General features: G+C 48.9%; 1 protein-coding gene across 1 annotated transcript in view; it reads right to left on the bottom strand.

Annotated features, from left to right (window-relative positions):
- Window positions 1-26,129, bottom strand: part of LOC311243029 (teneurin-2-like) — a gene marked incomplete at both ends in the record, with an annotated part of 205,542 nt that continues 179,413 nt past the window's right edge. Inside the window, 7 exon segments of the mRNA XM_084332100.1 lie at window positions 1-738; window positions 1,452-1,582; window positions 10,116-10,383; window positions 18,444-18,554; window positions 20,878-21,288; window positions 23,381-23,688; window positions 23,691-23,763. Coding sequence (XP_084188226.1) covers window positions 1-738; window positions 1,452-1,582; window positions 10,116-10,383; window positions 18,444-18,554; window positions 20,878-21,288; window positions 23,381-23,688; window positions 23,691-23,763 — 2,040 coding nt within the window.

The raw sequence follows: 26,129 nt of genomic DNA, 5'->3' as shown, positions 1-26,129 counted from the left end.
TTACCTCCTGCCCATCTCGTTCTGTCTGAGGAACTGGATGTTGGTGTTGCTGTCGGCCAGTTCTGGGTACTGCTCCACCGGCAGAACGTAGTAGCCCTCGTAGCCCTGCACCCTGCCTGTGGTCAGCAGCTGCTGCCTCTCCCCCTCCGTCCACAGCCGACTGCCCTCCTTCCCGTCTCGAGCCCTCTGCTGCTCCCTGGCCCAGGCCCCGGCCAACGCCCTCTGCCTGGCCAGCTCCAGCAACCTCGCCTTCTCCTCGTCCACCACATCCAGCGCCAGCCCGTAGCGGACGCTCAGCGCTAACGACGGGACCGCAAACTCCACTGTCGCGCCTCTCCTCGACCGGCCGCTCACGGTCACATTGATGCCGCTCTCCAGCGCCTTGCGTCCGTTTGTGAGCCCCAGAGCCAGCAGGTCGCTGTCGGCGGAGCCCACCTTCACGAAGAAGTGGTAGTCTTTCCCGTCTTGGGTATAGTGCGTGCCGTCCAGGTAGAGGGCGCCATTGAGCACCAGGGCCACCTTGCGGCTGTCGTCGCTGGCCATGGACGAGACGCCGGCCACGACTCGGTCCTCCTTCAACGCCAGCATCACGCCGCGGCCAATGATGGGGGTGCTGGTACCGAACCAGTGGCCGGGCTTGTCCTTGCGTCGGCGACGCTCCTTGTTGAGAAGACGGCCCTCCAGGGCCATGAAGGCCTGATTGTGGCGCTCCGCCGCCTGCTGGACGCCTGTAATAAGCTACGGCAGAAAGACGGGGAGAGGTTACAAAGGTCAAAGGAAGTCATTATACTGTGTTAAAGGGGAACTTCACAAAAAAAAACCTGCAGATTTATTTTGCACATAATCTCACACACATCCAAAAACTCACATACAATCACAGGTTAAAATTAAAACCACCCTACTACTTTGCCAACAGTCCTTTATTCATCACGGCCTAACACACACACATCTCACACACATCCAAAAAATCTAACTAATTTGCATGGTCTTTGCATGGTCTTGGTATCTAGGGACATCTATGGGTCTCGGGGAATGTATTATTATTATGTAATATTGTGTCTTTTACTAGGCTTGAGTAAATTGTAATGAACGAAAGGAGAATATCAATTATCTTTATTTAAAAAGATATTTTTTTTTATCTTTAACGGTGAATAACACTATGCTAACATTGATCAGATGTGAAAAATCTAAGCAAATGAATAAAGGGCAGGTGATTTACAGGGGGTTTTACAGTACTGCATTTTGCCATCCGGACACATGCAATTTTAAATATGAATATAGAGTAATAGAATATCAGGCCTATAAATGACCTTATTATGGCCAAGTCACACATCTATGGATCGGAACAAATCTCCTTTTTCCAATGGCAGCAAAAACCACCTAACCCTAACCCTAATCCACATTTAGTGAAGCCCAGTGCAGGATGGTAGCGAGGCCCCGCGGTGTCATACCTGTCCGTTCTCACAGTGCTGGCTGGCCTGCAGCTCGTACGGAGGGTCTACGAAGTACAGCGAGTGTCGAGGGAACCCTGGGATGATGTTGCTGAGCTGGAAACCAAACATGACCAGCCAGCTCTTCACATCTACAGAGGAGGGAGAGGGAGACCACAAGGTTACACTGGAGAACTAAACCACTGTCCTCACGAAACAATACCGTGTAAAACAGTTATATTACACCTGACATTAGGGCTGGGCGATATAACGATAACGATAAATATCGCGATATATTTTAATAATCGATATCGAATTTATTTTTCGAAAAATCGTTTTTTCTTTTTTTTTGTGACCTGCAACAGGGCAGTTTTAAAACCAGAGACAGTGGACAAACTTGTCTTTCTTGCCTGCAACTTAAAGTAATGGCTTTGCTTGTCCAAATGACAATACTGACCAAATTGAGATTTATTTTTCTCTTGTCCATTTATTTTGTTTGCTTTCTAATTTAAAATACAGTTTGAAACCGTCTGTAGGCTATGTGTGCTAGCAGAGCTAGACTCCAGTCACGAGTCACGGTGCACATGTGCAGTGGTTTGTCCACCAAAAAAGCGCCAAAAGATAGAAAATAAACTAGCAGAGCCAGAACTGTTCAACTCCCCTGGAGCCACAGCCAGCAGAGAAGGGTTTACTTTCGCTTTTAAACCAGCTGCAGCCTGAGAACTGGAGTGTGAGGGGATGTAACACTAAAGATGGCGGCAACAACAAAGAATTGCTGCAAAATAAACATACATCTGTTGTTTAAAAAAAGATTTTTTTTTTTTTTTTTTTTTTTACTTATAACAATTTCGATAATTATCGATATAGAGAAATATGATAACATTATCATATCGTTATCACGATATGATTTTTTGCCATATCGCCCAGCCCTACCTGACATCGCGTCCCGCTCTGCCATATTGAGATATCATCTCCATGCACATATTGTGCACGTGAAAAAGTTGACACGTGCACGTCACTTGCATGTGACCACGCCTACTCCTGTGTGTTCCTACAAAACACAGGAAGTGGTCACGCTTACACCCTTCCTTATCTTTTTCCAAGTGTGAGTTTGTTCACATGCACTCTCAACCAGTGGAACGTTATTATGAAGTGAAGGGAGAAATTGAAGAATATTGGACTTTCGCCAGAGTTTCTCCAGCCCCCAGATCCTCTTCAGCGTGTCCATACGGAACGGCGACCCTATACTGCCTCGGTTCCTGACAGTTAACCGACGGACTTCGCGCGGCGTACTAGCGTTTTCACTACTGCTCGTTAGACGACCGGGCGGTGTGATAGCGCGGGGGGCTGTGTATTTGGATGAATATGGTCAACATGAAACGTTGCTAAATGTTTTTCCAATGATCATGGCGCGCGCAGCTACTGCTAATTCTATTGCCTTCGGGACGCCGCTTAACCATTACATTACTGAAGGTCAAACAGTGTCTAATGTTGCGGGTTTGGCTGAGGCTTATTTACCCTTTACACGGGTGGACGGTCTGATGACGGGGCTCAGGACAGGTGTGCCGTGCTTAGAGAAGCAGGTAGCATCGGTCCTTTGCCCTGACATGGTAGAGTGGTATCCCGCCCGGAAGCCGACGCCAAGGGGCGAGTCGGCCCGGCAGGTGGCTGAGTGGGCTGATGAGGCTTATATCGCCGCAGTACAGAATTTAGCAGCGACTAATAACATTGCTCAATTGGCTGCTTTTCTGTCGAAAATGGTGTTGGGTGATGGGGTCTTAGGGCCAGCCGACGTCAAAACCATCACGCAGGTTTTGAGGTTATTCAGCTTTTGACCCAGCCGCAAGCTATAACCGCAGGGGGGGATAGGATGCTGTCCATGAGGGCAACCCTCTCAGAGCAGCGGCGAGAGGATATTCTAGGCGCGCTCGGGAGGTTCCGTCCTGGCAGGACGGTTACGGCGCTGTCCGTGATGCGCCTGCTGTATGATGGCATCTGCTCAAACTGTGGTCCCTCTTGGCCTCCTCTTCATAAGGACGATACAGAGGTGGTTTTTCAGTATGAAAATAGACCCTGTGAGAGGCAAGTGGAAGCAGCTGAAGGTTCCCATGTCAGTACAGGGGACCTCGCCCACTGGGGCGGGCCTGGGGCCCTCACCAGCGGGGTCCCCATGGGCAGCAGGCTATCACACGTCACAGTCTTCACCGATGCCTCCCTCACGGGATGGGGGGCGACGTGTCGGACCGACACAGTAGGGGGCAGCTGGCAAGACCATGCTGCCCGGTCTGCACTACATCAATGTGTTGGAATTGAAGGCAGTGCTTCTAGTCCTCAAGCAGCTCGGCCATCGTGTGGTGGGCGAGCATGTTCTGATCAGGAAGGACAGCATGACGTCGGCGTTGTATATCAACAGACTCTCCACCGGGCGGGGGTCGAACTCTGGCTATGGCCGTCTCTCAATCTGCGCAGCCTGAGGGCTCTCCACATCCCCGGCAGGGAGAATGTGGGTGCAGACGTGATGTCGTGGGGCGGTCCCCACCCTTTCGAGTGGGGACTACGTCCAGACATAGTCAGACAGGTCTGGGACCGATTTGGGGAGGCCACGGTGGACCTGTTTGCAAGCAGTCAGTCCTACCAGTGCCCTCTGTGGTTCTCGGTCAGTCAGAAGGACAACCCCTCTCTGGGAGTGGATGCCTTCTCGATATATCCGTGGCGGCTCGGGATTCTGTACGCGTTCCCCCCCATACACCTGATAGCTCAGCTGTTGGAGCGGGTACGTCAGGAGCGCAGGACTTCGATCCTGGTCGTGCCAGACCGGGGCACAGCTGTGTGGTTCCCGGCCCTGATTCAGCTCTTGGTGACCCCGCCGTGGCCTGTTCCGCGGTCACCGCAGGCCCTCTCTCAGGCACGCAGAACACTGTTTCTGCCTCCTGTTCTGGGGCAGCCTCTAATGCAGACCTGGGCATTGTACGGCCCGCGGGCCGGATGATTCTGACCGGCCCGCGAAAGATTACATGATAATAATTTTTTTTATTTTTTTTTTTAACTTTTTTTTTTTCATGTCAACGTTCACACGCACAATATACGCTTATCTAGGATTTGACTTGATTCAACAACAAAGCAGTCGGGGCAAGCCGAAAACGGTCGAATGTGTGGTTATTTGAAGTTTGGATTTCTTTTTTCACAACTGAGGTAGGCAGATAACATTTTTAGAGACTAAAATACAGAAAAAAGGTATAGATTCACAGGTACCGGTACCGTATCGGTTCAAATGTGAATGGTACCCATCCCTACTGAACACACAACTGCAGGGCAAGGGCACTTTTGCTCATGAAATGCATAGCCATGTGAAAGCCTTCATGACAAAGTTGCAATTAATTTCAAGGCAACTAGGCAGCAACAATCTCAAACACATGAAAACCCTGAAAGAAGTCAAACCATCAGCTGATCACCGGCACAGGTATTCATCCATGTTGGGAGCACTGCATGATGAATTTTCAAGGCGTTTTCAAGATTTCAAAAAGGTTGAGGATGAAATGCAGCTGGTTTCCTCTCCCTTTACCTGCAGTGTTGATAGTGCACCCACTGATGTTCAGCTTGAACTCATTGACCTGCAGTCTGAAAGAGCACTTTAAGTCAGCATCACTGCTAGAGTTCTACTCTGCTCTCAAGAAGGAGAACTTTCCAAACATGAGGAGACATGCTCAGAAGATGTTGGTTCTCTTTGGATCCACCTATATGTGAACAGACATTCTCAGTCATGACGTTTACCAAGTCCGGGTACAGATCCTCTCTCACTGATGAACATCTGGCAGCTGTGCTTCGCATCTCCACCTCAGACATGCAACCTGACTTTGATGGACTTGTTAAAGCTCAACAGAGACTGGATTTATCACACTGAATGAAAAAAAAAGAGCTGAAGAACACTAAAATGTGGAAATATAACAAGTGAAATGGGACACTTGATATTTTTTTTGTTCTTTTTTTGCACAGTTCTGAAAACATTAAATGTTTAATATAGGCATGTAAAGTAAAAAAGGCTACTGGGACACTTTTCTTTACACAGTTCAGTGACATGTCTTGTTTATTTTGGCTATAAGATGATGTGATGTCTTTAGAAAGCTAAGAAAATCCTTGTTTCAATAGTATATGAAACTCAAAATAATAACTTTATTTGTATAGCACTTTTTCATACATGTCCTTTGTTATTAATGTTTCACATTTAGTTTATCATTTTGGAAATAAATTCTATTTGAATAAATGATATTTTTGAAAGCTAACCTCACCTTTTAATTGCCAAATAATAACATACACTCTTACCAGGGGTCAAAACAATGCCATTTACTGCTTTTTATATAGAAATCAAATGTATATTATGCATAATTGAGTTTGGAATTTTGGCCCGGCCCTCCAACATATTTTCAGTTACTCATTCGGCCCCCCGGGAAAAATAATTGCCCACCCCTGCTCTAATGGCTTGGTTGCTGAAAGGGTGAATCTGGAGAGGATGCGTCTTAACTCTACTGTGGTTAACACCATCCAGAACGCGTGTGTTCCGTCCACTACCGCGGTTTACGCAGGGAAGTGCCGTATGTTTCAAGAGTGGTGTGAGGTTGGGGGCCTGGACCCGGTGTCGTGCCCCCTGGACTCGGTTCTGTCCTTCCTCCAGTCTATCTTGGATAGGGTGTCGGCCTCGACAGTGAAGGTATACGCCGCAGCTATATCGTCTTGTCATGTGGGCTTTGAGGGCAGAACGCTGTTCAGCCACCCTCTCGTGAGACGTTTCTTGCTTGGCGCACGGCGTCTCAAGTCTGTGGAACGTGCTCTGTCTCCGAGTCGGGACCTCCAACTGGTCCTGGAAAGGCTGTTGGGGGCCCCGTTTGAGCCTCTTGAGCAGGCGCCATTGGATCGACTGTCTTTCAAGACCGCGTTCCTTCTGGCCATCACCTCCGCTAAACGCGTGGGTGAGCTGTGTGCTCTCTCGGTGCGGTCCGAGTGCCTGTCTATTGAGGCCGATAGCAATGAGACTCTGAGGCCTAATCCGGCCTTTGTGCCAAAGAATATCCGGAGCTCTTATCGCTCCAGGGATATTGTGCTCCAGGCGTTTCACCCTCCTCCTCATGCTAGTGAGTTGGAGGCGAGCCTTCACCTGTTGTGTCCTGTCCGTGCGCTGATGGTTTACCTTAGTCGCATGCAGGATCTCAGATCAACTGTTTGTTTGTTACGGTGGCTCTCACACGGGTAAAGCGCTGTCCAAGCAACGCCTGTCACGTTGGTTGTGCGAGGGCATTGCCCTCTGCTACACTTTGGCCGGACAGGTTCCCCCCGCAGGCGTCAGGGCACACTCCACTCGTGGGGTGGCGGCCGCCGCTGCCCTGTTTTGGTGGAGGACATCTGCGCTGCGGCCTCCTGGTCCTTCTTGTGTCCTTTTGTTAGGTTTTTACCTCATGGACATGACTGGGGGCTCTGTCTCCCAGGCAGTCCTGAGGGCCGGGACCTCTCCTGCACCCCGCCATCAGGTGGGCTAGCAGGTGTGTGTGGGTGTGGACCGCGGAGTGCTCTGTCGCACGCGGTCCCGCTTGCACTGTGCGTTCTAGGGTGACTGGTCCCTTTTTTGCACGTTGGTTGTAGTTGACTGCCTCCCCCCCCTCGTTAGGACGGGCGGGTGGACGGGACTCCCCTCCCCCCCTGGTCAGGGGCTTATGGGCCCTCAGGGGGTGCATTTGACATGGCCACGCGTCCGCTCTGCCCCTTTTGATCTCAATATGGCAGAGCGGGACGTGAGTTATATGAATACTGACAGAGTGTCCCGCTCTTCAGCGCCCTGAGGACCCATGGAATTCAGACTTGGAAGGGTGTAAGCGTGAGCCCACTTCCTGTGTTTTGTAGGCCCACACGGGAGTAGGCATGTGCATGTGTCAACTTTTTCACGTGCACAATATGTGCATGGAGATGATATTGCCAGGTCAGCTCTAAGGAGAGGCATCAAGGCAGCAAAACTTAAATACAAGGAACGGATCGAGACCCACTTCTCCAACTCCACCAACCCCCGCCGGGTGTGGGAGGGGATTAAAGCCATCACTGACTATAAGGGGACAACATCACCCATAAATAGCTCTGTCACATTAACCGAGGAGTTGAACCATTTCTATGCCCGGTTCGACAGAGCAAACAGGGACCAAATAGTACAGCCCCTCCCCCCCAGCGGCACAGCCCCCGTCCTGAGCCACCATGAAGTCAGGTGTTGCCTCCGGAATACCAACCCAAGGAAGGCAGCAGGACCTGATGGAGTGGTGGGCCGCATACTGAAGGAGTGTGCGGACCAGTTGACGGAGGTCTTCACAGATATATTTAATCTTTCCCTGCTACTATCATATGTCCCAGCATGCTTCAAAACATCCACAATTATACCAGTACCCAAGCAGTCAGTTGTCACGTGCCTGAATGATTACTGACCCGTGGCACTCACCCCCCTCCCTGCTAAATGTCTAGAGAAACTGGTCAGGAAACACATCACATCCATCATTCCGGCCTCCTTTGACCAATACCAGTTTGCTTACAGGCAGAACAGATCAACTGAAGCTGCTATAGCCATTGTGCTTCATACCGCCCTAGAACACCTAGAGAAGAAAAACACCTACGTAAGAATGCTCTTTGTCGACTATAGCTCTGCCTTCAACACCATACTCCCCCGTAAACTCATCAGTAAACTCCAAACTCTGGGTCTGTGTAATACACTGTGTAACTGGGTGCTGGACTTCCTCACAAACCGCACACAAGCCGTCAGACTGGGTAACTACACCTCGTCCACCCTGTCTCTCAGCACCGGCGCCCCGCAGGGTTGCGTACTCAGCCCACTACTGTACACCCTGCTCACACATGACTGTTCCCCCTCCTACCCCTCCAATTACATCATCAAGTTCGCAGACGATACCACAGTTGTGGGTCTCATAACAAACAACAATGAGTCTGCCTACAGGAGGGAGGTGGAGGACCTTATAGTCTGGTGTGATAATAACAACCTGGCTCTCAATATAAAGAAAACAAGAGAGATTATCGTGGATTTTAGAAGATCAAGGCCTGACCACTCCCCTCTGCTCATCAACAACGAAGTAGTGGAGAGGGTCACTGAGTTCAAGTTCCTGGGTCTCAGTGTGAGTGAGACCCTGTCTTGGAGCACCAACACCGCCTCAGTGATCGGAAAAGCTCAGCAACGCCTATACTACCTAAGGAAGCTGAAGCAGGCTGGCCTGCCACGAAATCTCCTTGTCAACTTTTACCATTGTGCGGTTGAGAGTGTGCTGACCTACGGTGTGTCTGTGTGGTTCTCCAGCTGCACAAAGGCAGAGCAAGAGGCTCTACAGAGGGTGGTGAAGGCGGCAGGCAGGATCGTCGGGACTCCTCTACCAAACATCACCTCCGTCTTCACCTCCCGCTGCCTCCACCGCTCCAAATGTATCATCAAGGACCAGTCGCACCCAGCACATCACCTCTTTCAGCTCCTTCCCTCAGGGAGGAGATACCGGTCCATACATGCTAAGAGTACACGATTTAAGAACAGCTTTTTCCCCCAAGCAGTTAGACTGTTAAACACTCATTGACTGTCCCCTCACGTGCACCATGCACTTACCACTGCACTTGATAATCTCTGATTACCACCCATTATGCACTTTATTATTTAAAATATTCTGTTATGTACAGTGTTATGTGTTATGTGTTCATGTGTGTATTATGTACTACGGTCTGTGGGAGCTCCCCTGAAATTTCGTTGTATACTGTGCAATGACAATTAAAAGTCTATTCTATCTCAATATGGCAGAGCGGGACGCTCTGTCAGTACTCATATAACTAGGGTTATAGCATAACCTTCGTTATCGGTCATGTAGTGGTCCTCCGGTATAGGGAGGGAAAAGGGACCTGTTTTTAAACTATTTATCTCCCTCTCGTAGATTAGATTAAAATTAGGGATGTTCGATATTGGCTTTTTTACCGATACCGATATACCGATATTGTCCAACTCTTAATTTCTGATACCGATATCAACCGGTATCAACCGATACCGATATATGCAGGGTTTCCCCCCCCAAAAAACATTCAGAGTTATATGGGTAGACTATTTTTTGAGGTAGGTAGTTATGATTACGAGGCAGAATGAAATACACAAATGAACAAAATTGACAAGAACCACAGACGGACGCAGTGTTGAAGCATCTCCCATCCTCCTGTGGTGGAAAATGGCAGAAGCTAATAACTCACTCAGTCCATAGAGACCTGGTTAATACGGTGTATTAACCCAATCAAAGTATCAATACAAAATAGTAAGAGTTAGGCTTAGGATGGATGACTCTCAACGAGGTGCAGACTCTCAATCTCCCGACAGATTGATTGATTGAAAACTTTATTAACAGATTGCAGAATTGGTACAATACAGTACGGCTCAATACAAAATAGATAGACCCCTCACCGGATCTTGAAACATCTTTATACATACAAAACTGGAAGGGGTGGGGGTCACAGGAATACACAACTTATAGGGGTGTCGTGACATTCTGGGGACATATGGAAAGGTGGGGAAGGGGGGTAGGAAGGAATGGGGGGAGGGATGGGGGTAGGAAGGAAAGACGGATAGAGGGAGATCATCAAAGAGATGGGGGAAGGGAGTCTTAACTCCCACACTGCACTAACCTGTGACGTAGTTCTTGACGTCCAGCATGTCACTCAGAGGGTTGTTGTTCTTGAACATGTACAGGTTGAAGGGGGCGGGGTCTTTGCCTATCTTGGGCCAGATGGTGTAGTCGGGCGAGGTCCAGCGGCCCGCCAGCACGTCGTAGTCCCTCTGGGTGAAGTGGACCAGCTTGGTCAGCGGGTCGTACAGGCCGCCGTGGAACCCAACCACCAGCTGGAACTCCGGGTTGGAGTCCAGATACACCTCCCCGTAGGACGTGTACTGCACCTGGAAGCACACCAAGCACACGCTCGTTGGCCTACCGTTTGTTACAGGGCGAATCCTGATTGTTTCACATTAATCAATTGTAACATGTTCAGTTTGTTAGTTGCAGCGACTTTGTATATTTAATAAAATTTCATAAAATGTGTATTTGTTCCGTTCATTACTGTAATGCACAGTAATGCACAGTTCCATAAAGGGAAAAAAGGTATTTCATAATCAAAGCCCCTTACTCAAAACAATACATAAATAGAAATAGATGGGTCTGTCAATCAAATTGTGGTATAATTAATGCTTAATAATACCAGTTTTTTAGTAATCAGTGTTTATCTTCCAATATAAACTCAATAATTGTCTGATAATCACATGCTCATCCAAGTCTCAAGAACTCAATACTGTAGGGACCTCGTGTGTCTGCAGGACCTTGGAATGTGTCAGCAGACACCAGCAATTTTGCATATAGAACTGGCCGGACAACTGGCTTCCTAGAGGACAATAGGATTGGCTGATTGCATCAATATGTGAAACATTACAAAGCGATGTTAATTCAACCCCAGAGCTCAGACAATGACCTGGCTGATTAAGGGTGACTATCTAAGTCACACGGCCACGTGAAAATACAGCAGTTTAAACACAGCTGTTTAGGAGCAGGAAGCCTGCTCTTGAGAATCATTTAGATTATCATGAGATACAAAAGTGTGGCTTTTGGTTGAATTAAAGTCTCTTAGGTATTATGTATTATGTGTTAATACAAATCTGGCTCAGCATAGCCCCAACCAAGAAGATAAGGGAATATTTCTAATTATATTCCAACGCTGAGATGAAAATATGTAGTCTTAAATAAAGTGGTTTAGGTCAAGAACTGTATGCAAATGTAATGTCTTGAAGGAACATGCCTGTAGGAAAATTTAAAATAATGAGTAAAACAAATGGGTGGACCAATATAAATGTCTATTGTGTTATATTATGGTAAGAATGTGGTAAAGAATACTAGAATGTGCCTTAGAACCAGACCTAGAATAAAATGTAAGTATTATGCCAAACAAAATAATGGTTTAAGTTGATTTGGACATAAAACTAATTTGGTATTAACACTTTCGATGCCGGCCGTGTTTTCCTTTTTACCCCCTTGAATGCCGCCACCCACTTCAATGTTAGCGTTAAAAACGCATAATCTATGTTTAAATTAAATTAAATTATGTGTCTAATCTGCCTGTCGCTTATCAATGACTTGTTTGCAGTCAACATTGTCGAAACGGGGGGCGGCTAGGTGGTGCAGTGGGCAAGGCGCTCACCTCCAATGCTGGAGACGCTGGGTTCGAGCCCAGCTCTCCACATTGCTTTCAGTTTGGCTGGTTGTTCGTACTAATACAATTGGCAGTATTAGGGGGTGGGAAACTGATGGGTGGGGATCGGACGTTGTGGACAGCGACTCCTACAGGTCGGTTGGTGCGCCTGCGCAGTAGAATCAGGAAGCGACGGGGGCGGCGTCCCTCCAAAGCGCAGACCCCTGACGCTGAAAGATCGCGCTGTGCAGGTGAAAATATGCGACGGCTGCTACCTCGAGTACCGGAGGGGACTCGTGCAATGTATGGCTTCGTCCATATTGCAGCCGGCTTGTGGGAGGCATGAAACAGCGTTCGAGACAGGGGAGGGTTGAATTGGACGATACGAAATTGGGATGGGAGAAAAATAGAAAATGGGAGAAAAAGTGGATTAAAAAAAAAACATTGTCGAAACGGATTGTTTTTTAATTGGTTCATATCCTTTTTATAGCATTTCGAAAAGCTATGAAATATGAATTCAGATCGCTAATAAAAAAGAAAAATACAATTTGCGTTGTCGGCACTCAACGGGGGGCATGATAAGACGACAATACACGTTGTCGGCATTCAAAGTGTTAAGACATTTAAGCTGGCAACAGTTGGGCGTTAGGACCGCCCCTATTTTTAAATTCAAACATAACTAGCCCTGATTGGGGGAGACCCTTTTGTGATGTAATTTCCTGTTAGGTCACACAGGGACCGGGGGCCCTGTTATAAAAAGGAGGGCCTCGGGAAAGAGGAAGAAGAAGAAAATGAGAATAAAACGTAAGAAGACGTCTACAATTTCCAGTGAGACCTCAATGATGAAGAACTTTTGATATTGAGTCGACATATTTAGAAGACAAAGCATCACGCTGGTCTGGACATTTTTAGTACAACTACTTTGAGAACCTGTGAATCTTGTTTTAGTTTCAGTGACTCCCAGTGCAGGTGATTTCTACCGCGTGTACTTTGAGGGAACACCTATTCTTCTGAGTGCGTATTTTGTAAACAGTTATTGATTACGACCTGTGTAGTTCTGTATCGTTAGTGGCTTAGCTTGGCATCGCTACTGCACTATCTCGCGTACGTGCACGCGTACTGAATAAACCACAAATGTACCTCTAATACCAGTATTAGTCTGACCACACCCCTCATCAGCTTACCTTCATAAGCAGGTGTGTGGTCACCTGCTCTCCTCCTTCTCGCTTTCACCACAAGGAAGAGGTGCCTCGGTAGATCCCCACACTTGACACCATGATGGAAGAAATTGGATTAGGAACAGCTTGGGAAACAAGGATACGTTGACATCATATCTTTATTTTCTCTCTCACTATTTTCGAGAAAATACGGCGATATTGTCTTCGTACTGGAGTGTCTAGAAGATGATGATCATTCTACAAACCCTCCACCGGTTTTCGTATTGGGAGCACGCCGCTGCATGCTTCTCAACTGCAGTTCCTTGCTGTGTTTGTTGGGGTGAAACCTGTCAGGCCACAGCTGAACTGTCGGACATGCCGCTGTTGTGAGGAGCGGTGCGTTCCAGGTTGGGTGAGTAGTGTTTGCTGGCGGGCTCCACTTGTCTGTTAGTGCTATGGGGGCTACTTGACAAAGTTTATGGAAACCGGCCCCAGGCTAGGGTCCTTTGTTTAGCCGTCTAGGCGACAGAAGGCCTTGGTCTGGCGACCATTATAGTTTTAACTAGTGGGCCGCGACCATTGACACTGGTGATCCCTGTGTGTTCTGGACGAGTGGATTCTCTCTGTCACCGTGTTAAGACCCCATCTTTCATATCCAAATGAGAGTATTCCTTCACGAGGGGATATGTGCATGTAATGTGCGATAGCGGCAGATTCATGTTCAAAGTCAGCTATACAGGCCAGTTGGTACTGTGCTGATTCCGCCGGACGTGTTAATGTCACCGTTGTGAAGCGGTGTTGACGTCTTGTTTTCTCTTTTCTCTTAAAAAGTGAGGAGGGTTCAGAACGGCGGCCTGTCTGGGTGAGTGTTATGTCATTGTTTACATGTTCATAGCTTACGGTTAGCCGGTCGGTGGCCTGGCGCGGGGTAGCTTGGCTTCTCGCGCGCCGCCGGGAGCTCGCTCCTGATCGCGTGCGTCGTAGATCGGCGTCTCGCGAGCGGAAGCAATAGCACCCGAACGGTTGGAGCAGCCGTTAGCTTGATGCTATTCTGTTGAACGTGCTTTGATTTTAACATGTTTTACACTCTTGACCACGACGTCATCCTTGACAGGGGATGTTCGTCGACCCTGCCTGAGCCTAGACGGGGATTGCGTCAACAAAGAGGACTGTAGCGACTGGTGGAGCGGCGACGCTGCCCGGATCGAACAACACGGGACGGCTGTGTTCTACGGTGGCTTGTGACTGCACTTCGCTGATCTGCGTTCCGGGCAGGTACGGGGTTGGCCAGACCTCATAACACGTCTTCTGGTTTTACCTTGCTAAATGTATTGTGAATAACGGTGTTTTTTCCCAAAACGTGTGTTGTTGCAATGCATTTGAGATACGTTGCGGGTTGTGTGTGAGCTGTTTTTGTCACTGGCAGTTAGCTTCTCCGTGCAGGTCGTGATGTATTGATCTGGTTGTTGTGTGAGAAACATCATGGTGTTTATGTGTACCGTGTACTCACTACTAAGGCAACTAACCTATGAAGCTATGCTTGGTGACGAGTGAGTAAAAGAATGTTCTTTCTCAGACTGTAATGACAATGAACAGTGAGTTCACACATTAACAGGTTTTCCTGTTTTAACTGGCCGTATTGAGGGTAAAATAGGAGGATTGTGTTTCCCCCCCCGGTTCCCTGGGGACTTTATCACCTCCTATCAGACATGTTGTGCATTAATTGTGTCTTTTGTGTGGTAGGGATACGATGTAACTCTCAGCTTGATTGCTGAGGTTGTGCTAAATCTGCTGGAGAAACTTATTTCCTAAAGGGAAATTGGTTTGGTTGCTGTCATGTGTGCTTAGCAAGGCCTGTGGTCGATACTAATCAAGAATGATGTATTCTCTCATTGTGAAAAAAACGGCGTTCCTCTGTTGAGTGTTTTTGCCATTTTTTGTAGGTGATGATGGGTTGTGTGTGTCATGTGACCTACAACTGGGTTGTACTGGCCACAGAAGCACATGTGTATGTTGGACCGGGGTTCTTAGAGCCCTCTCTATTCTGTGTTTTTCCTTAGTAAAAATCAGATAGCAGGTTAGCTCGTGCGCTGTGTGGAGCTGTGAAACGCTTCATAGAGCTGACTATGACTGTGTCATATTCTCTTTTTGTCGTTACGTCGTATCATGGGTGTGGGGTCGTAAAGGGGTGAACTGGTAACCTTTCCTCTCCCCATTGTTCTGTCGGTCAGGGGTACACCCCCTGTCCTTCAAGGTTCCCGTCACGTGGCGGTTCGGCACGTTACGGGGGGGGGGGGGGGGGGGGGAGGGAGTTCCTGGTCCCACGGCCTGGTATATTGGGCGTGTGCACCGCAGGAATTCCCCCGCCATAGAGTACGTCACCGTGCGCGTCTCTGTTGGTAGGACTTCCGTGTGCTGTTCAGGTCCATGTGATGGATCTGTTTTCAGGGGGGGTGGTCAGGGCTCCTCCTCACCAAGCGCCTACTCAGGCCTTCTGTGAGTTCGGACTCCTTCTTCCATGTGAGGAAGCCTCCATCAGAGTACAGAGCCTTCCTCCTCAGATTGTCAAAGTGAGTGGACCCTCTAGAAGGGTCCTTTTCTATTGTATGTATATTCGATTCAATTCGTTTATTGAGTGTGTATGGGTTCGGTGCCTCTTCCCCGGAGGCCCTAAAACCAGTTTTTTACATGGCTCAAGGTGCAATATATTCTTTTCAATCTGTACAGCTCGCGTGGGAAGTCTCTCTGGGGATCCCCGTCTCTTTCCTATGGGAGGGTGGTGGGATGTAAAAATGTGAAAATTTTTTACCCCGGCTGTGTAGACTGGGATACATACTGTTGATGCTTCCTTCTTTCTATTCCAGAAGTGTTGGAGTTAGGGAGTGTCACACCCCTCTTGTCGTTCCCCTGGGCGCCTTGGGGATTCAATGACAGGTCTAAATAGCCTGTTCATTGATGGGGGTGTGTCCCGACGCACGTATAGTGCTAGCTCGCTGTAAACAGGCGATTGACTGGCACGCCTTAGTTGCTTGTGGTTGAAACAGCGTTTTTATAAAGCAACTGAGATGGGGGTTTTTCCTCTTCCGGCGACCACATCCCATGACCTGGGTGGGTTGTCGACGGATTCTCGTTCATGTCTGGGGGATGATGACGGGATGGATCTGAACATATGTAGTGGGGTCTCACGCCCTTGGGGTGGGCCACCAGGCGCGGTTCGTCCCGACGTCTGGGTGGCGCCTTCTTTTCATGTTAAGATCAACACGCATATCTGCCCTTCTCCTGGAGTAGGCATGTCGGCGTGGTTAGGGCACGGGACTGGTTCTGGTCACGCTGGTCCAGATCAGTTGAACCCGTTGTCCGCCGGGGATGCAGATCTGCTGTTCTGGTACCCTGAGGGACTTGGGCTTTTTTCAGGGGGAAAAATGCCAGGTCGGTCTGGGTGTCACAGGGTTAAGCGCTATGGAGACCCTGGTTGGGTATGTTTTTACTCAGCACTGTCGTCATGGCTTACAGCCATGCCATTCTGTACGCGCTCGATCTCGTCGGATCTCGGCCGCTACACAGGTTGGTCCTGGTTAGTACTTGGTTGGGAGACCGCCGGGGAATACCAGGTACGGTGTGCTTAGGGGCTGGTTCTCCATTATTTTTCGCTCCTCTCTCACGCATGGCGAAGAGGGGCCTGTGGGGGTGGTTTTTTGACCTCCTCTGGTGACCCTGTGCTTCCCGTACCGCCAGGCCCGGTCCGAAGTGATGTTTGCGACCCGTAGGCCTGGGTTAACCCTTTTTGGAAACTGAAACACTTGTACTGCGGTATAGCCGGTGTATACCCGCAGGTGTGTTTTGGAGTTTTTTCTTGAGGGGTTATAGGAACAACCACCGCATTGGGTAACACCGAGGTGGTTGATTCCCTGGTGTGTTGGAGCAGTGTCAACTCCCGGGTTCACCGTTTGAGGGTGCCCCTGCACGTTCATGACGTCTGCCAATCGTGTCAGCCTTCTCTGCCTCGACCCCTCTGGGTGGGGGTTGTTAAATGGAGGCTTGGTCATGCAACACCGCCAGCTTACGCTCCTTCCGCCGGGGCGGCTGTGTTCAGCTGTCCCCTCTGGCGCCTGTCTCGTCCGCAGTCTCCAGGCTAGGGTTAACAGCCTGTTGCCTGGTTTTTCCCCGGTGCGCTGCCTGCTTCCGTTGGTTAACCTTTTTTGTGTGCTTACGGCCATGCTGACTGCCTATTCTGCAGGGTCAGTGTGCCAGGCGGTGTACTATTGGGGGGACGGGGCCCGCTCGGCTTACGGCCATACCGACCTGAACACGCCCGGTCTCGTCCGATCTCGGAAGCTGGGCAGGTTCTGGCCTGGTTGGTTCCGCCTGGGAATACCAGGTGCAGTAACTGAGGGGCCTTTGTCCGAATACGCTGGCGATGTGGGGGGCGGGGCACTACGTGCCCACCTGGTGGGGTCTTGATGCTGGCATCATGGACTTCTCCGGGCCCCCATTCCAGGGAGTCCAGTCCTTTTGGTGGGTCTGGGTCTTCCTTCGTGCTCCGCTGCTACGGCCTTGCCACGGGGTTGGGTTTGCCCTTGACCCCGTGATTCTGGGGGCAGTAACGAGGTTGTTCCTCCGTTCGTTCCCGGGTGGCATGCGGGTTGTGCGTGTGTGTAGTCGTGGGGTCAAGCCACGGTCTGCTCACCCTGTGCGTTGAGTTGCTTGAGTGCCTCTTCGCACGGTCGGGTCCGTCGCCCTCCCGTGACGTCCCTAATAGGGGGGCTACCCTCCATTAGGGGGGGTCGGGGGGGCTCGGCCCTCCCTGTTCTGATGGTTTTGGGGGGCTGTCAGCGGGGTGTATTTGTCAGCCAAGTGGCTCCGCTTGGCCTCCCTTGTGCAGTAGCGATGCCAAGCTAAGCCACTAACGATACAGAACGTTAGGTTATGACTATAACCAAGTTCTGTTAGTTAGGGGCGATGCTTGGCATCGGACGCCGCTGCAGCCCTTGTCCTCACCTTGTGGTGAAAGCTTGGGAAGGAGGAGAGCAGGTGACCACACACCTGCTTATGAAGGTAAGCTGATGAGGGGTGTGGTCAGACTAATACTGGTATTAGAGGTACATTTGTGGTTTATTCAGTACGCGTGCACGTACGCGAGATAGTGCAGTAGCGATGCCAAGCATCGCCCCTAACTAACAGAACTTGGTTATAGTCATAACCTAACGTTAATACAACTGCTGCTTTTTACACTTGGAGCGAACGGTTGGTTTCCAAAACATTCTACAGCACCTCACCACTTTTTGGGACATCAGGAAACAACACAGAGTACACTTTAATTCATTTAAAGAGACGATAACAGTTATTTAACGATCAATACTTACAATAACATGAGAAAACAATAGAAAACTTCAACTTCATAAAGTCTAATTGTTCTTTCTTTATACATTTTCTTGAACTGAAAGATAATTTGAGATTGGTATATGAGATAAGATATATCTTTTTGGGGGGGGGGGGGGGTTTGGAGTTTTCTGCTTAAAAACAATGTCTGGGTATTTATAATCTGTATGTCACAGTGATAAAGTTTAATTAAAAATGTAATTATGATTCAATTATAATGTCAAAGTTGTGTTGAGTACATTACCTGTTTGATCATCTGCCCGTTGCTGCTGAAGACAGCCAGCGGGGTGCCGGTGTTGTCCGAGGCGATGTAGTACTCCTCCCCACTGCTCACCTCCATGGCGAAGAGATGACCCTGAGCAACGAGAGGAGTCATTAACACCTTCTAGTAACAGTAGATGTTACAGTAGAGCGGAATACATACATACATACATTCATCCAAATGGAATATGACTGATATTTTGAGCTCCGAGCCTTGACATTTAGCCTTTATCTTATTTTCATACCAGCGCTAATTTCCCTATGCTTTTTCTTTTGTTGTTGTTTTTAGTTATATTTTATTTAAATGTGTCTTAACTTATGTACCTTAGTTGCTATTGCATGTACATATGTGTTGTATTACATGTATATGTACATACATACCAACTATTCGCCTGTTTTTATTCTCCACCCATCGATCATCCATAGCAACACTATATTATCACCGACATCCAAGTTGGGGGATCCCCTTTGAACAGCCCATCTGAGGTTTCTCTCCTCCACGAGAAAAGTGGAGCTTTCCCCCCCCCTATTGCTAGGTTTTTAGTGAGTTGTTCCTTATAGTCATTGGGGAATGTCTGGGAGTGTCGCATATTTGGATTTGATGGTGTTTTTTTTGTTCTTGACTTATTGTGATGTTTCTTCTTGCCTTGTTCAAGAAGACTTGTACAGCCTAGGGGGGCATTACCTTGTGATTTTGGGCTTTACAATTTTTTTAATTTTATTTTGATTTAGCTCTGCTGTAACGCTGTTCATCTATCCCTCTCTCCTGCCCTCTGCAGCACAGTTACCATCCCGGTTACCATCCTTCCAACTGTGGTGGTAAGAAGCACAATGAGGTGTGAAGGGAATCTGCAGCGAAGCTGTGGAGAGGTGAGAGGTCACACCCTGTTTTATAAAAAGATTTACATCGCAGCTGTGCCTTTCTAGTACCAGACACATCATCTGGTTGCTTGTTGCACAACAAGCACATTGTTTGACTGGAATATAATTGTTCACATTGTTGGTGTAGTGCGGGCGACAGTGGACAGATGGCACCACGACAGTAGAGTACATATTCATAATGTTCTCACGACGCGTCACACCGACCAATATGGTGCAAGGCCACAGCTCATTGGCCACAGTTGTCGTTTAATGATCATCAGCTTCCATTTGATTACAGTCACCTGTTGTTTGCCGATCAAGATGGATATAGCGGTATACAGCATGTCACAATATCTGCTTTACATGTGGACCATCACATGGTATGGCTTGGTAATAGGAAGTGGGATACAATATCAAATTGAAGCTGGTATTTTTTAAGAGACATTCTCAAACATTTTTGAAAGTATTTGGTAAGAAATCTGACTTAATTTGAGCTTTTTAGTTCAGTTTAAATCTTTTTGTTTATAATAATACAATTAGGGATGCTCGATATTGGCTTTTTTACCGATACCGATATACCGATATTGTCCAACTCTTAATTTCCGATACCGATATCAACCAATATCAACCGATACCGATATATGCAGGATTTCCCCCCCCAAAAAACGGAATAATTTCAGGTAATTAACATTACTTATTACATGGCGTTTTGACATTCGCCGAAATGCTTGCTTGTGATTGGTCAATAGCGCTCGTCAGAGGTCCGATATTACCTGATAACGGACCTCTGTGGAACAATAATGACCGCTGTGCGCAGCTGTTCGCAATCAAGCCCACTGACATCAGTGCAATCAGACACTGCCGGCTGCTGGGGAAGCTGCCAGCGATGACAGGGCGGAGCAACGAGCGGAGCCAGAACCAGTGTTGCGAGTCGATGTAAAATGAATTAGGTATATTGTTAGTAAGTTAGCCATGTAATAAGCGGGATAATGTATAGCTATACTCGATCATTGTCGCAAAATAATTGACCTTCACTGACGTTTAAAACACCTCGCCGAGGCGGCTCGGTATTTTAAACTCTGTGTCGGTCAATTATTTTGCGACAATGACCTTGTAGCTATACATTATCCCTTACATATCTCTTGTTGTGGAATTAACACATTATGCATACTTTTGACAATAAATAAAATCTGAATTTGTTCTTACTTGCTTGCCTGGGTAAATAAAGGTTATAGAAATGTAAAAAAAATATATATATATATATTTTTTGAAAACCGATACCGATATTTTCCGATATCACATTTTAATGGCGATATCGGCCGATAATATCGGTAGGCCGATAATATCGGACATCCCTAAATACAATACAATATAAAAAACAAACCATGATATGATAACCCTATAGTGGAGTATAATGTCTTGTGAGCATCTCCATTGTCTTTACAACCTGGCTAGACCTGGCGGAGACAGACACCTTTCACAGCCCCAGCCAGGCTGAACATAGATAATGGAGACAAGGCATAATATACACGTCCTGACTCCATGCCAGGGCCTACCTGCAGGTCGTAGTAGAGCGAGGCGATGTCGGAGCTGGAGTGGTTGAAGATGTGGGTCACCCTGGCCGGGTGGTTGAGGTCGGCGTAGAAGAACTGGAGGTGTTGTCCCAGGCTGTTCCTGGTGGACACCCTGCGGCCCAGCCCGTCGTAGTGGTACTGGACGCTCCAGCCGCCCGGCCCGCGGTTATACGCCCGCAGCAGCTGACCCTTGGAGTTGTAGTCGAAGACGTCCACGCCGCGCTGGCTGAGGAAGCCGTCCTCGTCCAGGCGGTACTGGACGTCTCCCAGGCGCGTGATGCGGTCCCGGAGGTCGTAGCGCAGGGGCATGAGTCTGGCGCTGTTCCCCGGGTTGAGCAGGTGCAGGTTGCCGTTCAGATCGTAGCTGTAGCGCCACGTGGACCAGTCGTTCACCTGGACGGGAGGACAGAGGAGCGGAGCAACTGGCAATGGCTGAAAATCATCAACAAGTAATTTGATCTGCCAATGTTGTCGTTATGCCAGTTGTCTTCCTGGTCATTGCGCTGCCATGTGTCACCTGATATTGTAATTATTTCCCAATAATGTAATAACTCCTGAAAATGTCATAAATTTGGCACTAACTTGATCGAATTGGAATAAAACACAGTCACGTAATAACTTAACCAATAATGTAATAAAATGTCCTGACTGATATTGTAATATATATTATATATGTTTTACTGATATTGGGAATTTATTACATTTTCAGGTTGACAATCTTTTCCAAACTGAGTTTGTTATTTACAGTTGAATCTAGTCCCACCCAAAACACACACGGACACACACGGACACACACACACACGGACACACACACACACACACACACACACACACACACACACACACACACACACACACACACACACACACACACACACACACACACACACACACACACACACACACACACACACACACACACACACACACACACACACACACACACACACACGCACACACGCACGCACGCATGCACGCACCCAGCTGCTTATTTGTTTTAGTGTTTTTCCTGGCATTGCCAGTGTCCCTGATTTGTAGCATTTGACTGAAGATGTATTCAAGTGAACTGAAATATTGTTTGGCAGGCAAATACGGGACGATTTGAGTTACTGTAGCTTAAATGTCTGTTTCTTTCAACTGTATGCTATGTTGTCGAGTTCAATATTCTACACAAGAAACAAGGATGGTTTGGCCTCTTTTCTCAATGCTGCATATTCAGAGAAGGTCTCGTTTTAACTTCAGTCAGAAAGACTTCATTGACGTCAATGGAGGATTTTAGACTTGAAGGAACAGTTCACTTTTAAAACTCACTTTAGAGCGTTGGTTACTTAAATCTACATAATATTCACAGTTGGAAACATTGTCTTCCCCAGCCACTGATTAGGTGAAGACGAAGATGTTTCTAACTGTGAATATTATGTGCATTTAAAAACTATAATTACAGCTCGACTGACATGGGGGGGGGGGGGGTGAGTTACCAATGCCTTAAAGTGAGTTTTGAAAGTGAACTGTTCTTTCAAGTCAGTCAAAAAAAAGTTTTATGAGAATCAGGTCCAGAATTAGATCCATTCCTGTCTCTACCACATACAGTGCCCTCCATAATCTCTGAGACAGTGGCGTTTTTCTTCTTTTGGCTCTATACTCCAAACGTTAAGATTTTAAATCAAACAGCTATGTGGTTCAGAGATGAGCAGCTTTTACTAGAGGGTATTTGTATACGCATTGGACTGACAATTTAAAAGGTATAACACTATGCAGTCCCCCTATTAGATAGAGATGATGGAAAATAAAGTTTAGTATTTCCTTTGTATGCCACGACTTCCTGATTCTGTGACCCATCAGCATCAGCTGTATATACCTGTATATACTATATCTATAATCTGTATAATATATATATATATATATATATATCCCTTACCTACTCTTACTACAGTAGTTATACCACTGGCTAGTTTGTCTTACTACCATAGTGTATTTGAACCTATATCACTGTACATAATAATAATAATAATAATAATAATAATAATAATAATAATAATAATATTAATAATAATGTAACACTGTACATACATCAGATTAGCATATTACTCTGTAGTACTCTTTTATGTATATTCCAGTTGAATCACTTGTACATTGTATATTGTTATTGCACTTTATTGTTACATTTGCACTCTGGTTAGATGCCAACTTATTTTCATTGTACTGTACTTGTGCTGTATATGATGACAATACATTTGAATCTAATTGAATCTAAAGGTGTGTGTGTGTGTGTGTGTGTGTGTGTAACTGCATTTACTATCTGATTGGGTCAACATTTTCCAAAAGCCCTCTTTGTGAAAAGGGTTGTTGTTAGGGTTAGGGGTCTTATGTAATCTAATGTAATCTAATGTAATCTAATGTAATCTAATGTAATCAAATCGAATCTAATGGAATCTAAAACAAAACAAAACAGCAACAGCTTGCACAGACAGGACATAGTGCTCACCTTGACGCCACTGAGCTGCCCGTCCCCATCGTACTCGTAGCGGTACTGGGTGGTGTTGGCGTACGGCCCGATCTTCAGCTCCCGCTTCACCACGCGGCCCATGCTGTCGTACTGCACCGTCATCCAGTACATGAGCGAGCGGAAGATCTCGTACTGCACCTCCTTGATGCGACCGTGAGCGTCGAAGTGCTTGCTCAGCGTCATGACGGCCGTGGTGATGATCTGGTTGATGTCGTAGTAGATGACCCCGAACTTCCCGAAGTGCTCCACCTGGAGGGGAGAGAGAAGGTTACAGGGGAGGGGAGGGGGGCGGGGGAAAGGTCAGCCAAATAATGTGACCTGTCTTTATGGATTAATATAAGGAAATACGTTGTTATCGATAACTAAAGACATACAAGTTTTTTCACAGGTGTGTTATATTTTTATTGATCTTTTTCCCCCTCCATTTTCCTCCGATTTTCTCCCATCCCAATGTTAGTCGTATGCCAATTCCCAGTCCCTTCCTGGTCGCTGCGCACTTACCCCCCCACAGTCAGATCATCTGGGAGAGTGGAGGCTACCACGTGCTTCCTCCGACACACGTCCCAGCCAATCACCGCTTCTTTTCACCTGGCAGCGCGGATTCTCATCGAGAGGGGCGTAGCGTGTGGGAGGACCACACTATCCCCCTCAAGTCCTATCCGCGCTTAGCAGGCGCCCCCGACCGAACTGTAGGAGTCGCTGTTTACAACGACCCGGACCCACCCCGCCAGCTTCTCCCACCCTCTAATACAGCCAATGTATTAGTGCAGACGGCCAGCCAAGCTGGTGACAACCCCGGAGCTGTGAGCTGGATTCGAACAGGCGAATCCAGCTCACAGCTCCGGGGTTGGTGACGAACGCAATCTCCGCTCGGCCACCTAACCGCCCTGTCACAGGTGTGTTATAAAGCAACACAGCATGTGTTAATAGCAGCCATTTTGAGCCAGGATGTGCAGTGTTTAGTTCAGTCAACAACACTCCTTTCTCAACATGATTATACAAGATCATCTCCCTCTCTGCTACCCTTCCTCTTTCCCCCCATTCCTCCTACCCTCCCTCCATCTCTCCCTCCTTCTCCTACCCTCCATCTCTCCCTCCATCTCTCCTACCCTTCCTCTCTCCCTCCATTCCTCCTACCCTCCATCGTTCCCTCCCTCCCGCCATCTCTCCCCTCCCTCTCTCTCCTACCCTTCCACTCTCCCTCCCTCAATCTCTGACTCCCTCTCTCCTACCCTCCCATTCTCTCTCCATTCCTCCTACCCTCCATATTTTCCTCATACCCTCCATCTCTTCCTCCCACCCTCCATCTCTCCCTCTTTCTCTCCCTCCCATCCTCCCTCCCTCCCTCTCTCTCTCTCTCTCATTTCTCCCTCCATTCCTCCTACCCTACATCTTTCCCTTCATCTCTCCCTCCCTCTCTCCAACCCTCCCTCCCCCCCCTCACCTTGCCAGAGAGCAGCCCCCCCCTCACCTTGCCAGAGAGCAGCCCCCCCTCACCTTGCCAGAGAGCAGCCCCCCCCCTCACCTTGCCAAAGCAGCCCCCCCCTCACCTTGCCAGAGAGCAGCCCCCCCCTCACCTTGCAAAGCAGCCCCCCCCCCTCACCTTGCCAGAGAGCAGCCCCCCCCTCACCTTGCCAGAGAGCAGCCCCCCCTCACCTTGACAGAGAGCAGCCCCCCCCTCGCCAGAGAGCAGCCCCCCCCCTCACCTTGCCAGAGAGCAGCCCCCCCCCCTCACCTTGACAGAGAGCAGCCCCCCCCTCACCTTGCCAGAGAGCAGCCCCCCCCTCACCTTGCCAGAGAGCAGCCCCCCCCTCACCTTGCCAGAGAGCAGCCCCCCCCTCACCTTGCCAGAGAGCAGCCCCCCCCCTCACCTTGCCAGAGAGCAGCCCCCCCCCTCACCTTGCCAGAGAGCAGCCCCCCCCTCACCTTGCCAGAGAGCAGCCCCCCCCTCACCTTGACAGAGAGCAGGCCCCCCCCTCACCTTGACAGAGAGCAGCCCCCCCTCGCCAGAGAGCAGCCCCCCCCCTCACCTTGCCAAAGCAGCCCCCCCCCTCACCTTGCCAAAGCAGCCCCCCCCCTCACCTTGCCAGAGAGCAGCCCCCCCCCTCACCTTGCAGAGAGCAGCCCCCCCCCTCACCTTGCCAAAGCAGCCCCCCCCCTCACCTTGCCAAAGCAGCCCCCCCCCTCACCTTGCCAAAGCAGCCCCCCCCCTCACCTTGCCAGAGAGCAGCCCCCCCCTCACCTTGCCAGAGAGCAGCCCCCCCCCCTCACCTTGCCAGAGAGCAGCCCCCCCTCACCTTGCCTGAGAGCAGCCCCCCCCTCACCTCGCCAGAGAGCAGCCCCCCCCCTCACCTCGCCAGAGAGCAGCCCCCCCCTCACCTTGCCAGAGAGCAGCCCCCCCCCTCACCTCACCAGAGAGCAGCCCCCCCCCCTCACCAGAGAGCCAGCCCCCCCCCCTCACCTCACCAGAGAGCAGCCCCCCCCCCCCTCACCAGAGAGCAGCCCCCCCCCTCACCTTGCCAGAGAGCAGCCCCCCCCCCTCACCTTGCCAGAGAGCAGACCCCCCCTCACCAGAGAGCAGCCCCCCCCCCCTCACCTTGCCAGAGAGCAGACCCCCCCTCACCAGAGAGCAGCCCCCCCCTCACCTTGCCAGAGAGCAGACCCCCGTACCAGAGAGCAGACCCCCCCCTCACCAGAGAGCAGCCCCGCCTCACCTTGCCAGAGAGCA

Source organism: Notolepis coatsorum (assembly GCF_963971535.1).
Source record: "Notolepis coatsorum genome assembly, chromosome: 16".
NCBI lineage: Eukaryota > Metazoa > Chordata > Actinopteri > Aulopiformes > Paralepididae > Notolepis > Notolepis coatsorum.
Note: the sequence above shows the minus strand (reverse complement) of the source record. Positions and strands in the feature narration are given on the sequence as shown.